This window comes from Diceros bicornis, chromosome 12, assembly GCF_020826845.1.
Source record: "Diceros bicornis minor isolate mBicDic1 chromosome 12, mDicBic1.mat.cur, whole genome shotgun sequence".
NCBI lineage: Eukaryota > Metazoa > Chordata > Mammalia > Perissodactyla > Rhinocerotidae > Diceros > Diceros bicornis.
In genome coordinates this window covers 40,363,585-40,382,318 of record NC_080751.1, presented here as the reverse complement: position 1 = coordinate 40,382,318, position 18,734 = coordinate 40,363,585, and the positions used below count along the sequence as shown (strand labels likewise).

Below are 18,734 nucleotides of genomic sequence, written 5' to 3'. Positions count from 1 at the left end.
GTTGGTTTTTTGTTTCGTTTTATTTTTTTGTGTGTGAGAAAGATCAGCCCTGAGCTAACATCTGTTGCCAATTTCCCTCTTTTTTTGCTTGAGGAAGGTTAGCCCTGAGTTAACATCTGTTCCCGTCTTCCTCTATTTTGCATGTGGGTTGCTGCCTCAGCATGGCTGATGAATGGTATAGGTCTGTGCCCAGAATCCAAACCTGAGAACCCAGGCCACCAAAGTGGAGCATGCCAAACTTAACCACTATGCCACAGGGCTGGCACTATTATAGGGTTGTTTTAAGGATTAAATGAGATAATCCATATAAAATACACAGCTCATTGTTTGCCAAACAGTAAATAAATTTTCAGTAAGTGATGCTGCTAATAACAATAACAACAGACACTAACTAAGCACTTAATTGGTGTTTCATTTAATCCTCACATCTATACTTGTGGGGTAGGTAGTGTTATTACTTCCAGATAAGGAGTTGATATAAGGAGAGCTTAAGTGACTTGCTAAGCTCACAAAGCTAATAAGCCTCAGAACTGTCTTCCAAGTTCTTGTCTTCCTTGTATGAGCCACTGAAGCTGTGGCTGTGGCTGTAGTGTACAGTAGTCCCCCCTTATCTGCGGTTTCACTTTCCGCAGTTTCAGTTACCTGCTGTCAACCATGGTCCAAAAATGTTAAATGGAAAATTCCAGAGATAAACAATTCATAAATTTTAAATTGTGCCCCATTCTGAGTAGCGTGATGAAATCTCATGCTGTCGTGGTCTGTCCTGTCTGGGATGTGTATCATCCCTTTTATATGCTACCTGCCAGTTAGTCACTTAGTAGCCATCTCAGTTATCAGATCGACTGTCATGGTATCACAGTGCTTGTGTTGAAGTAACCCTTATTTTACTTAATAATGGCCCCAAAGCACAAGAGTAGTGATGCTGGCAATTTGGATATGCCAAAGAGAAGCTGTAAAGTGCTTCCTTTAAGTGAAAAGGTGAAAGTTCTTAACTTCATAAGGAAAGGAACAACATCGTTTGCTGAGGTTGCTAAGATCTACGATAAGAACGAATCTTCTATCTGTGAAATTGTGAAGGATGAAAAAGAAATTTGTGCTAGTTTTGCCGTCACACCTCAAATACATATGTACAGGAAGAAACGCAGTATATATAGAGTTCGGTACTATCCGTGGTTTCAGGCATCCACTGAGGATCTTAGAACATATCCCCTACAGATAAAGGGGGATTACTGTATTTCTTTTTCTCAGTGATCCTTCAGCATCTTCCTTGTCCTGTGTCCATTTCTCATCTGTCACTTAGTTACTTTCCCAGCATCTACTCTACAACTGACCATCAGACCAAAGGCTGAGGCCTCTGGGGAATGCTCTCTGGAGACTATCTTCCCCTCCCTACCTCAGCATCAGGACAGAGCTGTGACTCCTTTTATCTTTCCCTTACCTCATAATCATCACATTAATAGGTATCTGAACTGAAATTTAAGTTTTAAATTTTAATGCATGTTTAATCAAATCACACCCGTAAACTGACCCATTTTATAGTCCTAGAAGAATTTATTGTTGAAATACTTGGGCAATTTTTTGTGCCCCTTCACTTCTCCTCCTTTCACATGCTCATTATCTGTCCTTTTAGTTCACCTGGCTTCTCCAGGAACACGAGAAGAAGCGAAATTGCAAAACAATTCATTAGGACCCTTGTTTTTGGAATCTAGTGGAAGGCAGTATAGCACAGGGGTTAAGAAGAATGGCTCTAGAGTCAGATTATCTGGGTTCAAATTCCAACTCTGTGACAAAATATCTGCTTGATTTGGGGGGAGGTTTTTCACCCTCTCCGTACCTCGATTTCCTCATCCACCTCATAGTGCCTGGGCAGCGTTCAGCATTCAATAAATGTTAGAACGTCACAGGGCAAGCGTCCACCTGCTCACAGTACAGGGCTACGCTGACATTCTCGTTCACTCAGATGTACCCGTGTTCTCTCTGATCTGGCTCCACAAACATAGGGAGGCCTGCACTTAATAATTTATTATTCACAGCAAGTCTGTTAATGGGTCAGAGTGGGAGGACAAGTATAGAACAAGTATTGTCCATGTATATGGAATTGTTGTTAAGGATTGATTTTCAAAGTTCCCATAGCTAGGGCAAATTTTTTCAAAGTTCAGTTTTGGTTTGATTTGGGTGTTATCAATTAGGAATAATAATCTCCCTGAAAGTATCATAAAAATATAATCAAGGTTGATAAAATTCCCTGGATAAAAACATGTAAAAATAATAATAATGGCAATAGCAGCGGCGACAACAGCTAACTTTATAAAAAGTGTACTGTGTGCCAGGCACTGTTCTAAGTGCCTTACATGCATTATCTTATTTAATCCTCACAACAACACTATGAGTAGGTACCTTTATTGCTTGTACTTAACAAATGAGAGAGCTGAGGCATTACCCAACAATGCCAGCAAAAGTAGCAACCCCCTGCCTTGTAGTTATTCTCTATTTCATTAATGTTTTATTTTCTTCACAACATTAATCACTATATGAAATTATCTTGTTATTGTCTATTGCCCTTATTAAGCTTATTTGGGCAATGGCTTTATTTTAATCACTGCTGTATCCCTAACTCCTAGAACAGGCCTGGCTGCCAATAATTGTATGTTGAATGAATGAATGAATGAGGCTTAAAAATTTTAAGTAGCTTGCCCAAGGTCACACAACTTTAATAGCTGGTATTCAAGCTAAACTCTAACTCCAGAGTGTGAGCTCTGGTTCTTTATTGTAGTTCTTTATGGCCCGAAGGCCCCTAGACACGATCTAACCCAAGCCTAGCATTTTGCTAGATGGATGAGGATACTAACGCTCAGAAAGGCTAAATTACTATCACACAATTTGTTAGTGGCAGAGCCAGAATCAGACCCCAGACCCTATGCTAGTGTTTTTGCACCATGAATTCAGCCTCCTCGGTTCATATAAAACTGAAGGAAAAGCCTATATGTGTCTGCTGTATATCATCTACCCACTTCTTCATGCCATAAACCTAAGTCATACTTGACACTTCCCTCTCTCTTAACACCCCCTTCATCTAATTAACTAATAAGTCTTGTCAGTGTACCTTCTCAATATAGCTCAGATCTATCTACTTTTCCTCATCTCCACTAACCATCACCCAAACTACCATCAGCTCTCACCTAGGTAATTGTAGTAGCCGCCCACCTAGTTTCCCCTGCCTCCTCTTGCCCCTTTTCAATCTATCTTCTTTACAGTAGCCAGACTCATCTGCTAAAATGTAAATGTGATCATGCCACTCTGCTGCTTAAAATGTATCATTTATTTTAAGGAGCAATTTAAAATTCCTAACATGACCTTTGAGCCTGTGGGATCTGACCCCTAACCGCCCCTCCAGTCTCGTCTTGTACTAATCTCTTCCTTTCTCATTTATTCTTCAGCTCCACTGACCCTATTTTCATTCCTAGAACATCAAGCTCTTCTCCTCTTCAAAGCTTTGTTTCATGGGGCTCCTCTTCTGTGAACCACTCCCTCCACTCCTGTCTCCCTCTTCCTCCTCAACTTGGCTCTTCATCCTCTGGGTCTCAGCTTACATGCCATTTCTACAAGGAAGTGTTCCTTGATGAACTCCTCCCAACCTTCCCTCCAACCAGCCCAGGTGCCCTGTAATATATTCTCAGAAGCACCCTTTATTTTTCCTACACACCATTTATTACATTTATAATTAGGCACATTATTCGTGTGACTATTTTTTTACCGTCTCCTTCCCTAGCTAGACTGAAGCTCCAGTGACCATGCTGTCTCATTCCCTGCTGACCCACAGGGCCTGAAACATAATAGATGCCCAATAAACATTTATGGAGCATTCTGTAGTCCTCTTATGGATTTCCACTCTGGGTTGAAACATCAATGACAAAGCAGAAATGTTTAAGGAAAAGAAGACAGAGTGTAAACACTGAAAACAGTCCAAGCGTTTTAGCTACCCATTCCAGCACGAGCAACTTTTCATTTTAGTAACATCCACCAGTGCATTTCTTCTTCCAGAAGAGTACACAGCTTAGCTAAGGGTGTGCTGGCCTCTCCATTTGAGTCTCAGATTTGAGAGGGGCCTTAGTTCTGACTCCTGCATGATGGATATGATCGTTTAGTTTGAGGAGGGTAAAGAAAGCTGCTGCTTGTGTGGACATCAGCTGATCACGGAAAAGCCATCTCTTTGCTGCAAGAGCTGGGTATGTGGTCATCATGGGGCAAGTAGAAGCTGTTAGTGTGAGAAGAGGGAATCAGCAGTGCTGCTTGTCAGATGCTGTCTGTCCAAGTCTCAGGACTTTCCTCTAACATGAACTACAGGGAAGCAAAAGGCTCTCAAATGGAAGTGATCTCGAAGGACCCATGCTTAGCTAGAGACTTCTGTCTCTTAATATCTATATACAGTTAATTTTAGGATTTGTTCACCCTTCGGGTTAACAATGGATGTGTTGTTTGTTTCCATATTATTCCACAAAACTTGGCATTTAAAATAATTCTAAACTAGCTACTTCACAAACAACAAAAAAGTGGTTACATACATTAAATGGATCCCATCACCAACTTTACCTCTTATGATTGCTACGTAAATAGCTAGTTTTTCATATTTTAGTGTTGGCTGGCTATGGGCTGTCTAAAGTTTAACAGATTCGACAGGCCCAGTTCTGACAGAAGCATCTGCACAGAACCAACCTTTTGTTAGAAAGAAAATGGGGGCCAGCCCAGTGGCGTAGCAGTTAAGTTCACGCGCTCTGCTTCAGTGGCCTGGGTTTGCAGGTTCAGATCCCGGGCACGGACCTACGCACAGCTCATCAAGCCATGCTGAGATGGCATCCCACACAGAAGAACTAGAAGGACCTACAACTAGGATATACAACTATGTACTGGGGTTTTGGGGAGAAAAAAGGAGAAAACAAAAGAGGAGGATTGGCAACAGATGTTAGCTCAGGGCCAATCTTCCTTAAAAAGAAGAAAGATAGGAAGGAAGGGAGGGAGGGAGGAAGGAAGGAAGAAAGAAAGAAAGAAAACGGAATGAAATCAAATGACCATGGAAACCCAAGTATAATATAGTCTTCTTCTTCCAAATAGAGCTCTTGTTTAGCTAATGCTTTTATGGAGGCCCAATGGATGAAGGAGGCCTTTTCTCCTATGAGTTAAACTAATTCTATTTGCACAGAAAGCCCTAAGGACTAGGAAACTACATGCCTCTGAGTAACTTTTAAGGAACAAATTACCTAGAATATACCATTAATTAAAATGTTTTGTGATGTTTTTCGGGGATCAATATTTTAGCTACTCTAAATGCCACTTTGGGCATTCTGCTCTGACTCATCGGGTGATGTAAAAAATATAGCGGAAGTGATTATAATTGATTGATAGAGCTCTACAATATTGCTAATGGAGTATAAAAACTTGAGCATAAAAAACCCTACCATTAGTGTCCATGGCTTGTATATCCTTCTAAAAATTATTCTCGTCACTTTTCCAATGAGTTTCTCTCTGTTTCACAAAGCCTGTTCTTCCGGAATGTGTACCAAAACCCCACCACTCAGAGCTTAAACTATTTATGTTAAAATGTACTCTGTGAGAGATAAGGATAGTTACTGTGTGTCTTGGATTCCAGAACTATGCCACAGTTACATTCAAAAGACCATACATTTCTGGATTTCAGGTAAACTTGGAGATTGAACAATGCATTAAAATTAATTCTTTTCAGAAACCTCACCAAACCACTGTAAAGGCATACTTTTAAGACATAAACCCACAAGGATGATAGAATGAGGGAGCATACAACAATATAATTTTGGAAGCTGGGAAGCAAATGTATGAGAAGTTATTGACTTAGCAGATATGAGAAAGCCAGCAGTTGGGAAAGTTGGCAACCAACCCAGTTCATACTTCTGAAACTTTGAAAGGCTCAGGAATTGGTGGCACCAGCTAATTGTAAAAGTAGGAGTTGAAGGGGGCTAAAATAAGGAGGATCAATTGAAAGTTAAGAAGCAGCTGTATCCCCATTCCAGGCTACTGGGTAACTTCCCCTTCTGTACTCCCTTCTTCTCTGACGGTTACACTGAGGGTTTTTGGGTTAGAGGACACCAGGCACAGTTGAAATCATAGAGTGTACCAAAAGTAAGGTGGGTGGATTAGGTGAACATATGCAGACTGAATGCCGAGCCTCTCTACCCATATCCCACCCACAAACTCTCAGCCGTCTTCACCTCAGATCAGCTTTGTGTCTTTCTACAATTACATTTAAGCAAACAACAAAGAATTACCAGATATCTGAGGAAAGCTTTTAATGTGACAGATACCAAAACCAATAAACAGAGAAAAGCAACATGAAAAAAACAGGCTAGGTAAAGATGTGAAAACTACAGGAAACTATAATTAATATTTTCAAATAACTTAAAAAGATACTGCATTCATGAAATAGGAATAAGATGTTCTAAAAAAGAAAAATTCAGAGAACTACCATCAACAATGGCACAAATGAAAAGAACAATAAAAGGGTTGGAAGATAAAGTTGAGGAAATTTCCAAGAAAGTAAAAAACAACAAGAGATGGAAAGCAGGAGAGAAATGATAAGAAAATTAGAGGATAAGTCCAGGAAATTCGACATCCAAATTAAAGAGTTTCAGAGAAAGAGGACAGATAAAAATGAAGGTAAGGAAATAATCAATGGAACTTCCCAAGAAACTTTCCAAGAACTGAAGAACGTGGAGTTTCCAGATAGAAATTACCCATTGAATCATGCAAGTTCTCAAACATTTACCTCCCCCACACTTTTTTTCAAGAAGCTACTGGAGGATGTGTTGCCCTAAAATGAGGACGTAAACTCAGAAAGGAAGACAAAGGATAGGGGAAACAAGAAATGGAACACAGGAGAAGGGCAAAAGGAAGCCTGGAATGATAGTGAAGATTGACTCCAGGATATCAGCTGTGTACCAAGCATAGAGGGCATTCAGTCCAGACTAAGGCAAGTCAGAAGGCAACAGGAGAGATTTCCTTGTGAGGTTGATAAGAATAGCCGATGTGAATGAATGTACTGAGAGAAATTGACAACTGGATTTTGAGATTGAATAAAAATTTTAGCAAATGAAAGAAAAAAGGCAATTATAAACTCCAGAGGAAAAAAAATTATACATGAGAGAAAAAGCAATTATTATTTACTACATGGCTCAGTTTTATTTCATGGTCATTATAAAATTGATAATGAGTAGAGATCTTCCAAAGTTATAATATATCTATATTAGGAAGATGGTGAGGAGAGGGTGGATAAGGAGCATGGTATGTGTGGTGTGAGGAAAGGGGTAGAGATAAAAGCAAAAAATGTTTATCTTCTGTAGTGAGGGTCAGTAGATTTTGCCTAAAAATGAAAAATCATAAAGTAACAACACAAACATATTATGTAGAAATATGGACGTAATTACTGGAAGAATCAGCTAAAAGAGTTGAAAGTAGTGGTTTCTGAGGAAGGATAAAGATTGCAGAGAGGGGCTGGGTACTACGTTAGTCTTAATCATTCTTATAGAACCCAATGGCTCTTTAAACTATGTATATGTATAACTTCTTTAAAAATTAAACCTTTTTAAAAAGACCCTTCTATTTCCACAAGTAGGAATGAGAAAACTTTTTAAAATAACAGCTTTATTGAGATTTAATTCACATACCATACAATTTACCCAGTGGTTTTTAGTATATTCACAGAGTTGTGCAACCATCACCACAATCAGTTTTAGAAGATTTCATCATCTCTAAAAGAAAGCTCATACCCATTAGCAGTCACTACTCATTTACTCTCAACCATCCCAGCCCTAGACAACCACCACTCTATACTCTGTCTCTATGGATTTGCCTATTCTGGACATTTCATATAAATGGAAACATACAACAGGTGGTCCTTTGTGTCTGGCTTCTTTCACCTAGCATAATGTTTTCATGCTCCATCCATGTTGTAGCATGAATCAGTACTTTGTTTCATTTTACTGCCAATTGATAGTCCATTGCATGGACATACTACATTTTATTTATCCACTCATTAGTTGATGGACATTTGCGTTGTTTCCACTTTTAGGGTATTATGACTAGTGCTGCTATGAACATCTGTGTACAAGTTTTTGTGTGGACATATTTTCTTTTCTCTTGGATATATACCTAGGAGTTGAATTGCTGGGTCATATGGTAATTCTACATTTAACTTTTTGATGAACTGCTAGACTGTTTTCCAGAGTGGCTGCACCATTTTACTTAATTTCTCCACATCCTTGCCAACGTTTGTTATTGTTTGACTTTTTGATTATAGCCATCCTAGAGGATGTGAAGCGGTATCTCATTCTTGTTTTGATTTGCACAGAGATAACTTTAAAAAACTTAACAGATTAGCAAAAATAAAATAGGTTGCCAAAACCCTATGTTGCCAAGGCTTTCAGGAAATAAACACTCCTATTGGGGGTGTAGTTTGGTACAAATTTTTTGGAGGAGAGTTTCATATATCAGAATGTGAAATGTACATAGCCTTTGACCAGATTTCCCATTTCTGGGTGTTTGACTTAAGGAGAAAAATCATATGTTGGGGAAAAAAATGTGTCTTCACTGTACCACTATTTATAATCTCATAATATCAAAAACTTAGACATTAGCTTAAATGTCTATCAAGAGGAAACTGGTTAAATAAATTATGATGCAGACATAAAATATCTAGGCAGTAAATAATGATGCAGGTATAGTATATTTTTGTTGTCACGAGAAGCCATCCATCACATACTGAGTGGGGTGAAATCAGATTATTCAATACCTGCATGATAAGGTCTCATCGTGTAAAATATCTTTATGCCTAGAGAGATTTTTCAGAATGATCCCAAATGTTAACAGTAATTATATACTAGTGGTTGAATTTTAGGTGATTTTTAAACTTTGTTCTTTGTAATTTTTGTATTTAATTGAGTTAAAAATCAACCTCTATGATTTTTTGAGAAAATTGTAAAACTATTTAAAAAGACTTTACATTTTAGAAGTCACATTTTTGTACTTAATCAAGGCTTGAATTTTAGTTAAATACTCTTCCCCTATCATTATTTTTTTAAACCTCAAAACCATCTACTAAAGGCATAAAGAACATCATTATTGTGGTGATTATCTCTACTTGGTGTAGAACACTGTCTTGGGTTCTTCCTTCAGAGATTTTTATTGTGTACTTTAGTCTTAAAGAGTTCTTTTTATGTGGAAGTATGCCAGGTACTAGGACTTTGGGTTCGTGCCAAAGCTCATGAGTAGGAGCAGGTCCAAAAGGTTCTCCATCTGTTCTGGTTATTGGGATAATTGTTTTGGGTTCACTTATTCTGTCTTCCACTCTTCTATCCTCCTTTGAAGGAGAATAACATTAACAGCAACTTTCTTTCTTTTTCTTTGAGCTTGCTATGAGTTAGGCACTGTTCTATACATTTTATATATTTTACATTTAATTCTCACAACAGGTCTGTGAGGTTGATACTACAATTATGTTACTTTACAGACAAGGAACCTGAGGCACAGAGAGGTTAAGTAACTTATCCAAGGTCACTCAGCTAGGGAATGCAGAGCTGGGACTGGAGTCAAAGAATCTGGTTCCAAAGTACCTGTGATCTTAAGTGCTATACTCCGCTGCCTCTCTGACTTTCCTCCTAAATATGACTCCAAAAACTTCTTGCTGGTTTACTTTGTTTTTCCTCCAAACTGTCATTTCTACCAGAAATGCCATGGAGCTGAACTAGTGAGTACACCTGACTGGACTTTCCTGCAGCAAGTGCTCTATGGAATCATCTCTTTGCTGTTCAGATATTTACCCATTGATTTTCTTAGGATTTTACTTACCATTTCTTTGATATCCTCTTCTCTGAAATGTTCAGATTTCTTACTCCTCTAAGGAGGAGTTGCATTTGGGAGAAAAAAACTAAGTCTCATTAGGTATTTCAATCTTAGCATCAAGCCCCATTAGAAGAGTGCTTAGTGCTGAGGCAGCAAACATTCACGGCTCTTCCCCAGGACTCCAGAGCCTTCTCAACCTCAGGCAGTGCGGGATGCCTGGCGCCCTGCATGATCTTTGATCTGACCAGTTGGGGAAAACAAAATTTTTATAAGGCTGTAGTTTATTATGTTTGGGCACATCATGAGAAGGCAGGATTCTTTGGAAAAGACAATAATGCTGGGAAAAGTAGAAGGCAGCAGGAAAAGAGGAAGACCAAGTATGAGATGGATTGACTCCATAAAGGAAGCCATAGGCATGAGACTACAGAAGCTGAGTAAGGCTGTTGAGGACAGGACACTGTGGCCATCACTCATTCACAGAGTTGCCAGGAGTCTAAGCCAACTCGATGGCACATAACACAACAGTTTATTCTGATCATTCTGATTATAAGAGTGATACATCTTCATTGTAAAAATTTTGGAAAATACAAAAAGTATAAAGAAAAAAATTAAAAGCATTTGTAATTTTTTACAAATGCCATCCTGTGATAACCACTGGAAACTATAATTTCCAAGCATGTTTGTCTTCTCTTTAAGCAATTTATATTTATTTATGAAGACTATATATGTCTTCTAATAAATGATTTACAGATGATGATTTTAGAAAATGCCCATCCATGGAATTTAGTAGGATTATTGGGTGGTAGGGTAGGATTATTGTTAAATTTAAAGATGTGCCAAAGTTGGTGAAAGTTAAATTTCTTAGTTTTATACTCCAGTTTTATATTTTTTAATTGAAGAAAGGAAATAATTTGTGCATAAATAGTTAATGCATATTAAAAAACATTAGTATGGAAACAAACAAAAAAGTATAATGACCTCAATGGTATTATTTGCTCCTTCAAGTGATTTTTCCATTTATTTTTGCCTAACATGGGCCGCATACACAGTAGGTCTTCAACTGATGCTTATGAACTGGCTGAAAAGAAGGTTCATGTATACAAGATTAAGATCTACCTGAAATACCATTAAGATTTAACTTTTGATATTTGTAATTTTGGTAATTGTTTTTGCTGTTTTGTTGTGATTGAAATTTAGTAAAATTTATTTAGGATGTTTTACTATTTTCTGGGAAAAGGGTTATGATCAACAACAGAAGAAACTCATGTGATACAACATATTACTAGTAATAATTATGTTAAGTTTGGTTCAAGTTGAAATAGCTTGTACTGAGCATTATTTTTAAAAGCCACTTCTTAAGAGAATGACTATAGAGAATGATTACAGAAGAGACTTCTATAGTAAGAAAGTCTGTCCTCTTGTTGTTTTCCAGGCGTCTGGCCGGCTGAAGAGGTTTTGGCTTACTACTGCCTCAAGCACAGTAATGCATTCAGGTACAAAGCTGCACTTAAGAAGATATTTTTTAGCCCATTATTGGTATTGTATCTGCATGTTAAAGATTGCCATGATTACATTCTTCAAATTTAATTGTTAAAAAATATAAGAAAGAAATAAAAAAAAAAAGAAAGAAGGAAAGGGAAAAGAAGTTCATGGTGAAAACATGTTGCTTCTGAAAAAGAAATCTGAATTGCCTTTGGGTACTAATATTGCACAGCAAGCTTTCTGCTATATGTCAAAGGCTTTTGATTTCCACTCAAGGCATTTTATTTCACTTTGATTTTGGGAAACAAAAGTGAAGCTCCAATCAATCCTTACTGATTGTGAAGGTCAAAAAAAAAACAATAAAGACATTCTTTAAACTTCTGCTAGGGAAGTCACTACAGAATATTTGATAAATAAATACCCCACAGCTATTATTTAAAGATGCCACCCTACCCTGGTTTTAAAGGTATTTTATATACCTAACAATATGTATTTATAAAATATAAATTACTATTATGGATTCATGCTACAGAAATAAATGTTTTCAACTGTCAGTGTGCATTATAGTGCATTATAGATCAAACCCCTGGTTGGAATTTCGGAAAAAGAAAAAAAATCCTTTTATTTAAAACTTCTGAAGCTGTTTGGTATACCTAGAAAATATAGGTTTTTCACTTTAATTCTCATTTTATAAAAGTCATCCAACATATATTTCCTGAATAGCCCATTATGATTACAGACAAGCCATTAGTGATCATGATGTGTGTTTTAATAATATGTACTTACAAGTTTGGGTCAATAATATGTGTTGTTTGAAGCTCTATGGGTCCATATTTACCAACTAGTCTATAATTGCTTTGAACAACTAATTACTCATTAAGTGTATTTCGAAATATGAATGTCCTCGCTTAGCTGCTTCTCTCCTTCCCTCTCTTTCTACTTCTCCCTCCCTTTTAATTCTGCTTTTTTTCTCCTGTTGAGGTAATAAACTTCCCAAACTGGGAAGAAGAAACAATCTTAAGAGTCTAAGCAAATGAAATAAGAACAGGGCAGTATTGAATTTGGGCTGCAGAGCTGCCCTGGAAGTCTGGCATTTGCTCATCTTGCTGTGCTTAAGCTTGACTGGCGCTCCAATCAGCGAGCAGTGGGCCAGGGCGAGAATGTCACACGTTGAGGGCTGACATATAGGCACAAAGGGGAAGGTAAGTGCAGAGTGCCACCCTAGACTGTCAGCTTTAACTCTGAGCCGCTTTACTTTTGAGCAGTGAAGTCAGAGCCCAGTCATTACGTTAGCCAGGGTTTGCTGGCTTAACCATATTATGTCCCTGCATTGTTTATTCACTGTGTTGTGTTGGGGTCAATTGTGATTTAAGTGTTAATTGCTAAATGTTCTTTGTGTAATTGTTCTTTAAGAGGGTGGTTCAGCTTTACAAAATGTTTCGGTTTGTTTTAGAATTTTTTTTTAAATTCAAGATTGCATCTATTTATGTGTGTGTGTTGTGTATGTGACTATAATATAGGTATATACACACTCACATATATTCTTCATTTACTTGTCTCACTGTTTTTGAAGGAATGAATGTGGATTAACAGTGTTATCCTTTCCTAACAATTATCTTTCGCTACTCTAGCTAGTTTAGTTCTAAAAGACAGCGCCATTGACAAGGGAAAAAAAGGGAACCTTCTCAGATTTTTCAGCTCAGCGGTGGTAATGTTGCAGTGAACACTAATGAGGGAACCCCCACTGATTTGCCTGCTTTGTGACTTTTCTATTTCATAATTATTTTTAAAACGCAAAACGACATGAGGTAGCCTAGTCATGTCTCTACAACTTCCTGGTAGCGCCGTTCTCACTGCAGATGGCAATTTGTTCTTGTAACATATATATCTCTCTGACCATTTTCATCTAATTTGTATGGGTTCTACCATTTCTTTTCTCTCTTTCAGGGACCTTGCTGTGTGTGAGCTAGGGGGTGGCATGACATGCTTGGCTGGGCTCATGGTAGGTCTTTTCTCAATTCCAATCCCATTCAGAGAGACGAACAAAAGGAAAAATGTTCCAGGGCCTCCAACTGCTGGGTCAGAGAACTGTCAACAGCATCAGCTGCGGTCAAGCTGTCGGGTCTTGAGAGACCTTCTAGATTGACTTACTTTTGGATCATATTGATTTTATGGTTGCCTCGATGAGCAGAAACATTTTACCTCAGTGTAGTCAATATCGCTTGTTGTGACATTCCAGGCCTCGCACAGTCTGTCTTTGCCATAGCGAAAGCATTTTTTTTTTCAGATTATAGTCCCATTTGCTAAGATACAGGAATAGCCTGGCGAATCACAGTTGGAGCACCATGATATAGCTGCTAATGTTTTGCCTGCATTATTACACCAACAAACATGATCCAGAGCGCTCAGTAATTAGATTCTTTTGAATTAGATTGGCCATTCAGGAACGTCGTTCCCCATTCTCTGGGTTCTGAGTCATGTATTCAGGAGATATTATGTAGCAGCACAGTGCATTAGACAAGTTTTTATGTCTCTACAAATAAAAGCATATTGTTACACTGATTGGCATTTGACAAACCTGTCGCTCTTACACAATGTGTCGAGGTTACAGCCCAATGTTCGAGCATGTCAAAGCTCACAAAAAAATTACCCTCACAAAGCCATCTGCCTGCAATGCAAAGTTATATGAAGGGCATCAGGCAGTCAGACAGAAGCAAGCTGAAAGGCAGAGTGACAGCCTTGTATGATGGCTCTACTAGATAAACAGAAGCCCACAAATGAAAGCCTCTCAGAATACCATCATCCGCTGTCACAATGCAATTACCGAACAGAATGATAGCAAGATAGAGGCTCCCGCAAATGGAATGATAAAAGTATTGACTGATTTGATTGAATGATTAAAATAATGCAGACATAAAATGAAAAAAGATTGAAGATTGTTACAGAGAAATAGGTGAGGAAGCATGATACTGAAGGCTTGTCACTCCTGTCTTCACTTCCACACAGACAAGCATATTTGCTCATTGTTTGCTGTGCTCCCTTTTTTTTTCAGGTTGCTATTTCTGCAGATGTCAAAGAAGTTCTGTTAACTGATGGGAATGAAAAGGCCATCAGAAGTATCCTTATTCAGATAGAAAACGGGTTTGTTGTGCTCATTCCTTTTTCCCGGCTGAGTAACAATTGATATAAAGAAAGACAGCATGGGGTATTAAAAAAAGAGTTCCCCCTACACACATGATAAGTAATTAAGAAAAAGTAGAAATATATGGAATTCATTGGATACGACTAAGTGGTTTTTTTATTTTGATAGATTTTTATAGTCACTTCCCATTAAAGGAGCTTATGATTTGTGGACCACTCAAGACAATAAGAACATTTTTGTTTCTTAATAATTTTCAAGCATTCTTGTCCTTTTATTTCTATTGAAATTTGCCAGTATAAAATAATTTCATATTTATTATATTGGATATTGCTTGCAAAAATTAATTTCCAGCTTCACATTCGTTATTACTTTTCTTGCCTTTGTTATGGTATGTACCACGTAATATTGTACCTACTTTAATTGCTGAGGAGGTACCTATATCCCCCCACAGGAAACAGCTATCAGTTTTTCATTTTTTCCTTTCATTTGGGATTATAAATCTATCTCTTTTTTTTTCCTGCTATGCTAGTACAGTTCAAACCCCATTATATTAGATTATGCTTTACTAATATGTACACAGAGTTCATGAAAATTGAACTGTACTTTAACTAAGAAAGCAAGCATAATTTGTGGCTACTTTAGCAATCGAGCTAGTTTGTTCAGGGGCAGTTAACAGCCGTTAGAAATTGAGAGGAAAAGTGGAAGATATATTTGCTTTGGATTTTTTGGTGTGCCTTACATTTACATTATGAAGGAGGTAATCTACTTATTTGAATTTTAGACCCCCAAAATGCCAAAGCAGTTTTGATTTTTGTGGCATCTTACATAAAACCTACCTTCAATTTTCTTTTTCTGCCTCTGCTATGTAATTCTTTAAAAATAAAATTTGCAGCAGCTCCATCAGGCTGCTCAGACAGGAGAAAGGAGGTACAAGAGGCACAGTAGCTAATATTGTTCAGCAGCACTTGTGTGCTCTACAGAGCCCCACCCAGCTAATTGCCTGACAGACTTAAAAAAAAAAAAATTAAGGAAGAAAAAACAGCCAATCACAATCTTGGCCTTTCACACAAGAGAAAGAGATCACAAAAGGTGCTTCCTTTTTTAAAATGCAGGATTTTAATCATGATCTTCAGACTGTCGCAAGTTTCTCAAAATATTCCTGAAGATGAGCTGATGTTGTTTCATTCACTCTGCTGTATTCTAAGTTATTCTGTGCACTGTATCATTTCACTGTACTCCTCCTCCACATGTCAGGGAAGACAGAACAAGAGGAAGTCAGGTATGCTGGCTCAGCCCCAACGGATGTTTTTTTGGGGGAAAAAAAGCAGGATTATTAGACAAGAGAAGGTCATTTTAGCCATGGAAACTTTCAGATTGGGCCCAGCAACCTGAGGTTTTTCTCAAGTCAGCAGGTGTCTTATTTAATCAGAAACCAATTAGAACTTTTATTAAACTATAGGAAGCATCTGTAGTCAGTAGGTAAATTTGACTGTACTAAAATTATTATTGAGCTAAACTACAGAGCTTCCAAAGAAGGGAAGCAATGCTAATATCATTAATTAAGGCGTCTTTACTTTACTTTAAACAGCAAAGATGCCATGCTAGCTCTTGAAATCAGAGAGGAAATCTCAGATTCTGTATTCACTCTGCCGGCCTTTCAAAGAAATGATTGGTACAGCCCCCTCCCAAGAAAATGGATTTTTAACATTTGGTCCTCAGAAGCTCAGCCCTGAAAGTGCTTTATTGTGCTGAGTTTTACAATGGGTTTAATATAGCGGGGTGCCAAAGGGCAGGAGGGGAAGAACTTTACAATGTAGATAAAGTAGGTCCTTTCAGGATGCAGACCAAAACTGGTAGTGTGTTTTATTTCATTTCTTAGGACTTGCCTGATGGAGTTCAGTTTTTATCATTTTGTTGTATGTTTGTGTGCCTTTTTCTGTTGTAACTAGATCTAATTTTTTTTAATTAAGAGAAAAAAGCATGTGTAAAGCCTTAAAAATTGGCAATGTGTTTTTTCCTGCTTGTAATACTAATGTTATTCTTGATTTGCTAACAGAGCTTACAACTGGCATTCATCATAAGCTGTTTTCTGAGAGAGGTTAATATGAATGAAAAATTTTTTTTCTGTTTGTGTGCCTGCATTCTGTAAGAATAACTAATTCACCGAATCACATACTGTTGATGTGTATAGATCGAAACAAACTCATTTAAAAATTACTGTTTACATCTTTCCTTTAAAATTTTAGGAAGCCTAAATTACAGAGCAGTTGTAGGATATTATCCAAAAATTACTTTCTAAAAAGTAAAAGTGGATGTCAACAAAAAAAGGAGAGAAACATTGCCAGAAGCCAGAAAATCTCTAAGCAAAGCTGCTAATTATTCTTAATGGGCAAGATGAGCACATTAAGAAACAAATGAATGCATCAGAGAAATGTAATTGAAAATCGACCTGGCAGTTGCACATCACATCTGAGTTTTGGCCTGTATATTATTCTTATCATTTTAAAAATTATTTTTGTAGTTCTTGGAGTCTGAATTGAATGGATCCAACTGAGTCTTACTTCCTACTCTCTTAAGCTTCTAAGATTTTGACTTTTACCTTTTTTTTAAAAGAAAAACAGTGTTTCCTGATATTTCCTTTGTATCTTCAGTTATTTCTATTTTTTAAATGCATGAGGCAATGAATGGATATGTTCTGAATCTTTATATCACAGAAACATATCAAGCAATTGTGAGGTTATTTATTATCTCCCTAAAATGTATCAAATGGATTGGCTATGTCTTCTAGAGCTCTCTACCTTGACCCTGGAAAGCCAGATGTTGATTTGAGATTGATTAAACAGAGGTATCTGAAAAGAGATTAAGACTTGAGGTATAAGTGAATGTTGTAAGTACTAAATATTTCCTCAGACCCATGGCTAGATGTCCCTGAGATTCTTCTTGGTCCTTAAACTGCCTTGCTGGGTCTAACCCAGAGCCCCCTACCTGAGAGCTGCCTCTCCAACAAATGCCCTTTTATCTGCACCTGAAGAGAACAAAGGATGAATTGGACATGGGGTCATTTGGTTCATCTAGTTCTCAAATTTATCCTAAAATAGTGTGGAATGTGTTCTCTTTTCTTTGGCACTGCCATTTTAGTGTAATAAAGAAAGAATTCTCCAAGTGCTCACAGATAATACTCAATAAAGTTTATAGCTGGTAATGACAATGACATAAGAATAGGGGAGAGAAATGGTATATTGAGTTATCGATGCTAAGCCACTTCCAAATCATGATGAATAAAAGTACAACTAAAGGTGAGCAGCCCTCTCTGGCACACTCACTAATTCGCCCAACATAAGCACCTGCCTTGACCCATCCTTGGTAAACATCAAGAGTGTTATCTGCAGAATATGGCAATGCTTGGTGACCCATTTCTCGTGCTTCTGACCCACAAGCATCTTATCCCCACAGTATGCACAGTCTGGATCATGATCTCGAGCTTAGGATTCTCCAAAAATTGGTAAATCTCATGTGCATTTTAAAGGAGATGCTCCTGGCTTAACATTATTTTATTTAACAGAATCCCTGACTTGAGTAATAAACTAAGGACTTCATGTGGACTGTGCAGCCTGTGCTATGGATGGTTGAGACCTTGGGAATGCCAGGCCATCATCCTGTGTCCAGACCCTTTCCTCAAATATCAATACCAGCTGTACTTTTATCTACTAGATGAGTCATAAATGGATGCTGTGTGCCTCACATTGGGTAGGAGCTCAACAAATAGCTTTGAAAATTAAATTTAAGTTATTTAATTAGTTAAGCTAATTAATTAAAATTATTTCAACTACTATTAATTGCATGCCATTTCAAGTGCTAAAGATACAGCAGTGGACAAGTCAGACCAAGTCCCTGTTCTTGTGGCACACAGACTGTGCCTTGGCTAGAGCACAATGATACATGGGAAAGACACTGAAAACCTACAGGCCAGACGTTCTTTGATTCCTTCCACTTACTTACAATATAAATATAAATATATTTATATATTATATTCTGCAATGTATACTTATATATTATATTATATAATATAAATGTTCACATAATTAGTTCTGAGCAGCAGGGAAAAGAAAGTAAAGCTTAACTGCCAAACCTCATTTTAGTTACTATCACCAGCCTCTTCATCCCTCCAAAGCTTTTGCCTGAGTTATTAAAAAAGATAAAGAATTGACGTGAGTTAGGCACCTAATATGTGCCAGGCTTATTCTTT

At 37.5% G+C, this 18,734-nt stretch overlaps 1 protein-coding gene across 2 annotated transcripts in view; it reads left to right on the top strand.

Annotated features, from left to right (window-relative positions):
• Window positions 1-18,734, top strand: part of CAMKMT (calmodulin-lysine N-methyltransferase) — a 362,828-nt gene that overhangs the window by 292,076 nt on the left and 52,018 nt on the right. Inside the window, exons 4-6 of one of the 2 annotated variants that reach the window (XM_058551323.1) lie at window positions 11,297-11,357; window positions 13,294-13,348; window positions 14,399-14,462. In XM_058551323.1, the coding sequence (XP_058407306.1) occupies window positions 11,297-11,357; window positions 13,294-13,348; window positions 14,399-14,462 (180 nt within the window). The remainder of the gene's footprint in view (window positions 1-11,296; window positions 11,358-13,293; window positions 13,349-14,398; window positions 14,463-18,734) is intronic. The other variant, XM_058551324.1, reaches the window with a different exon arrangement.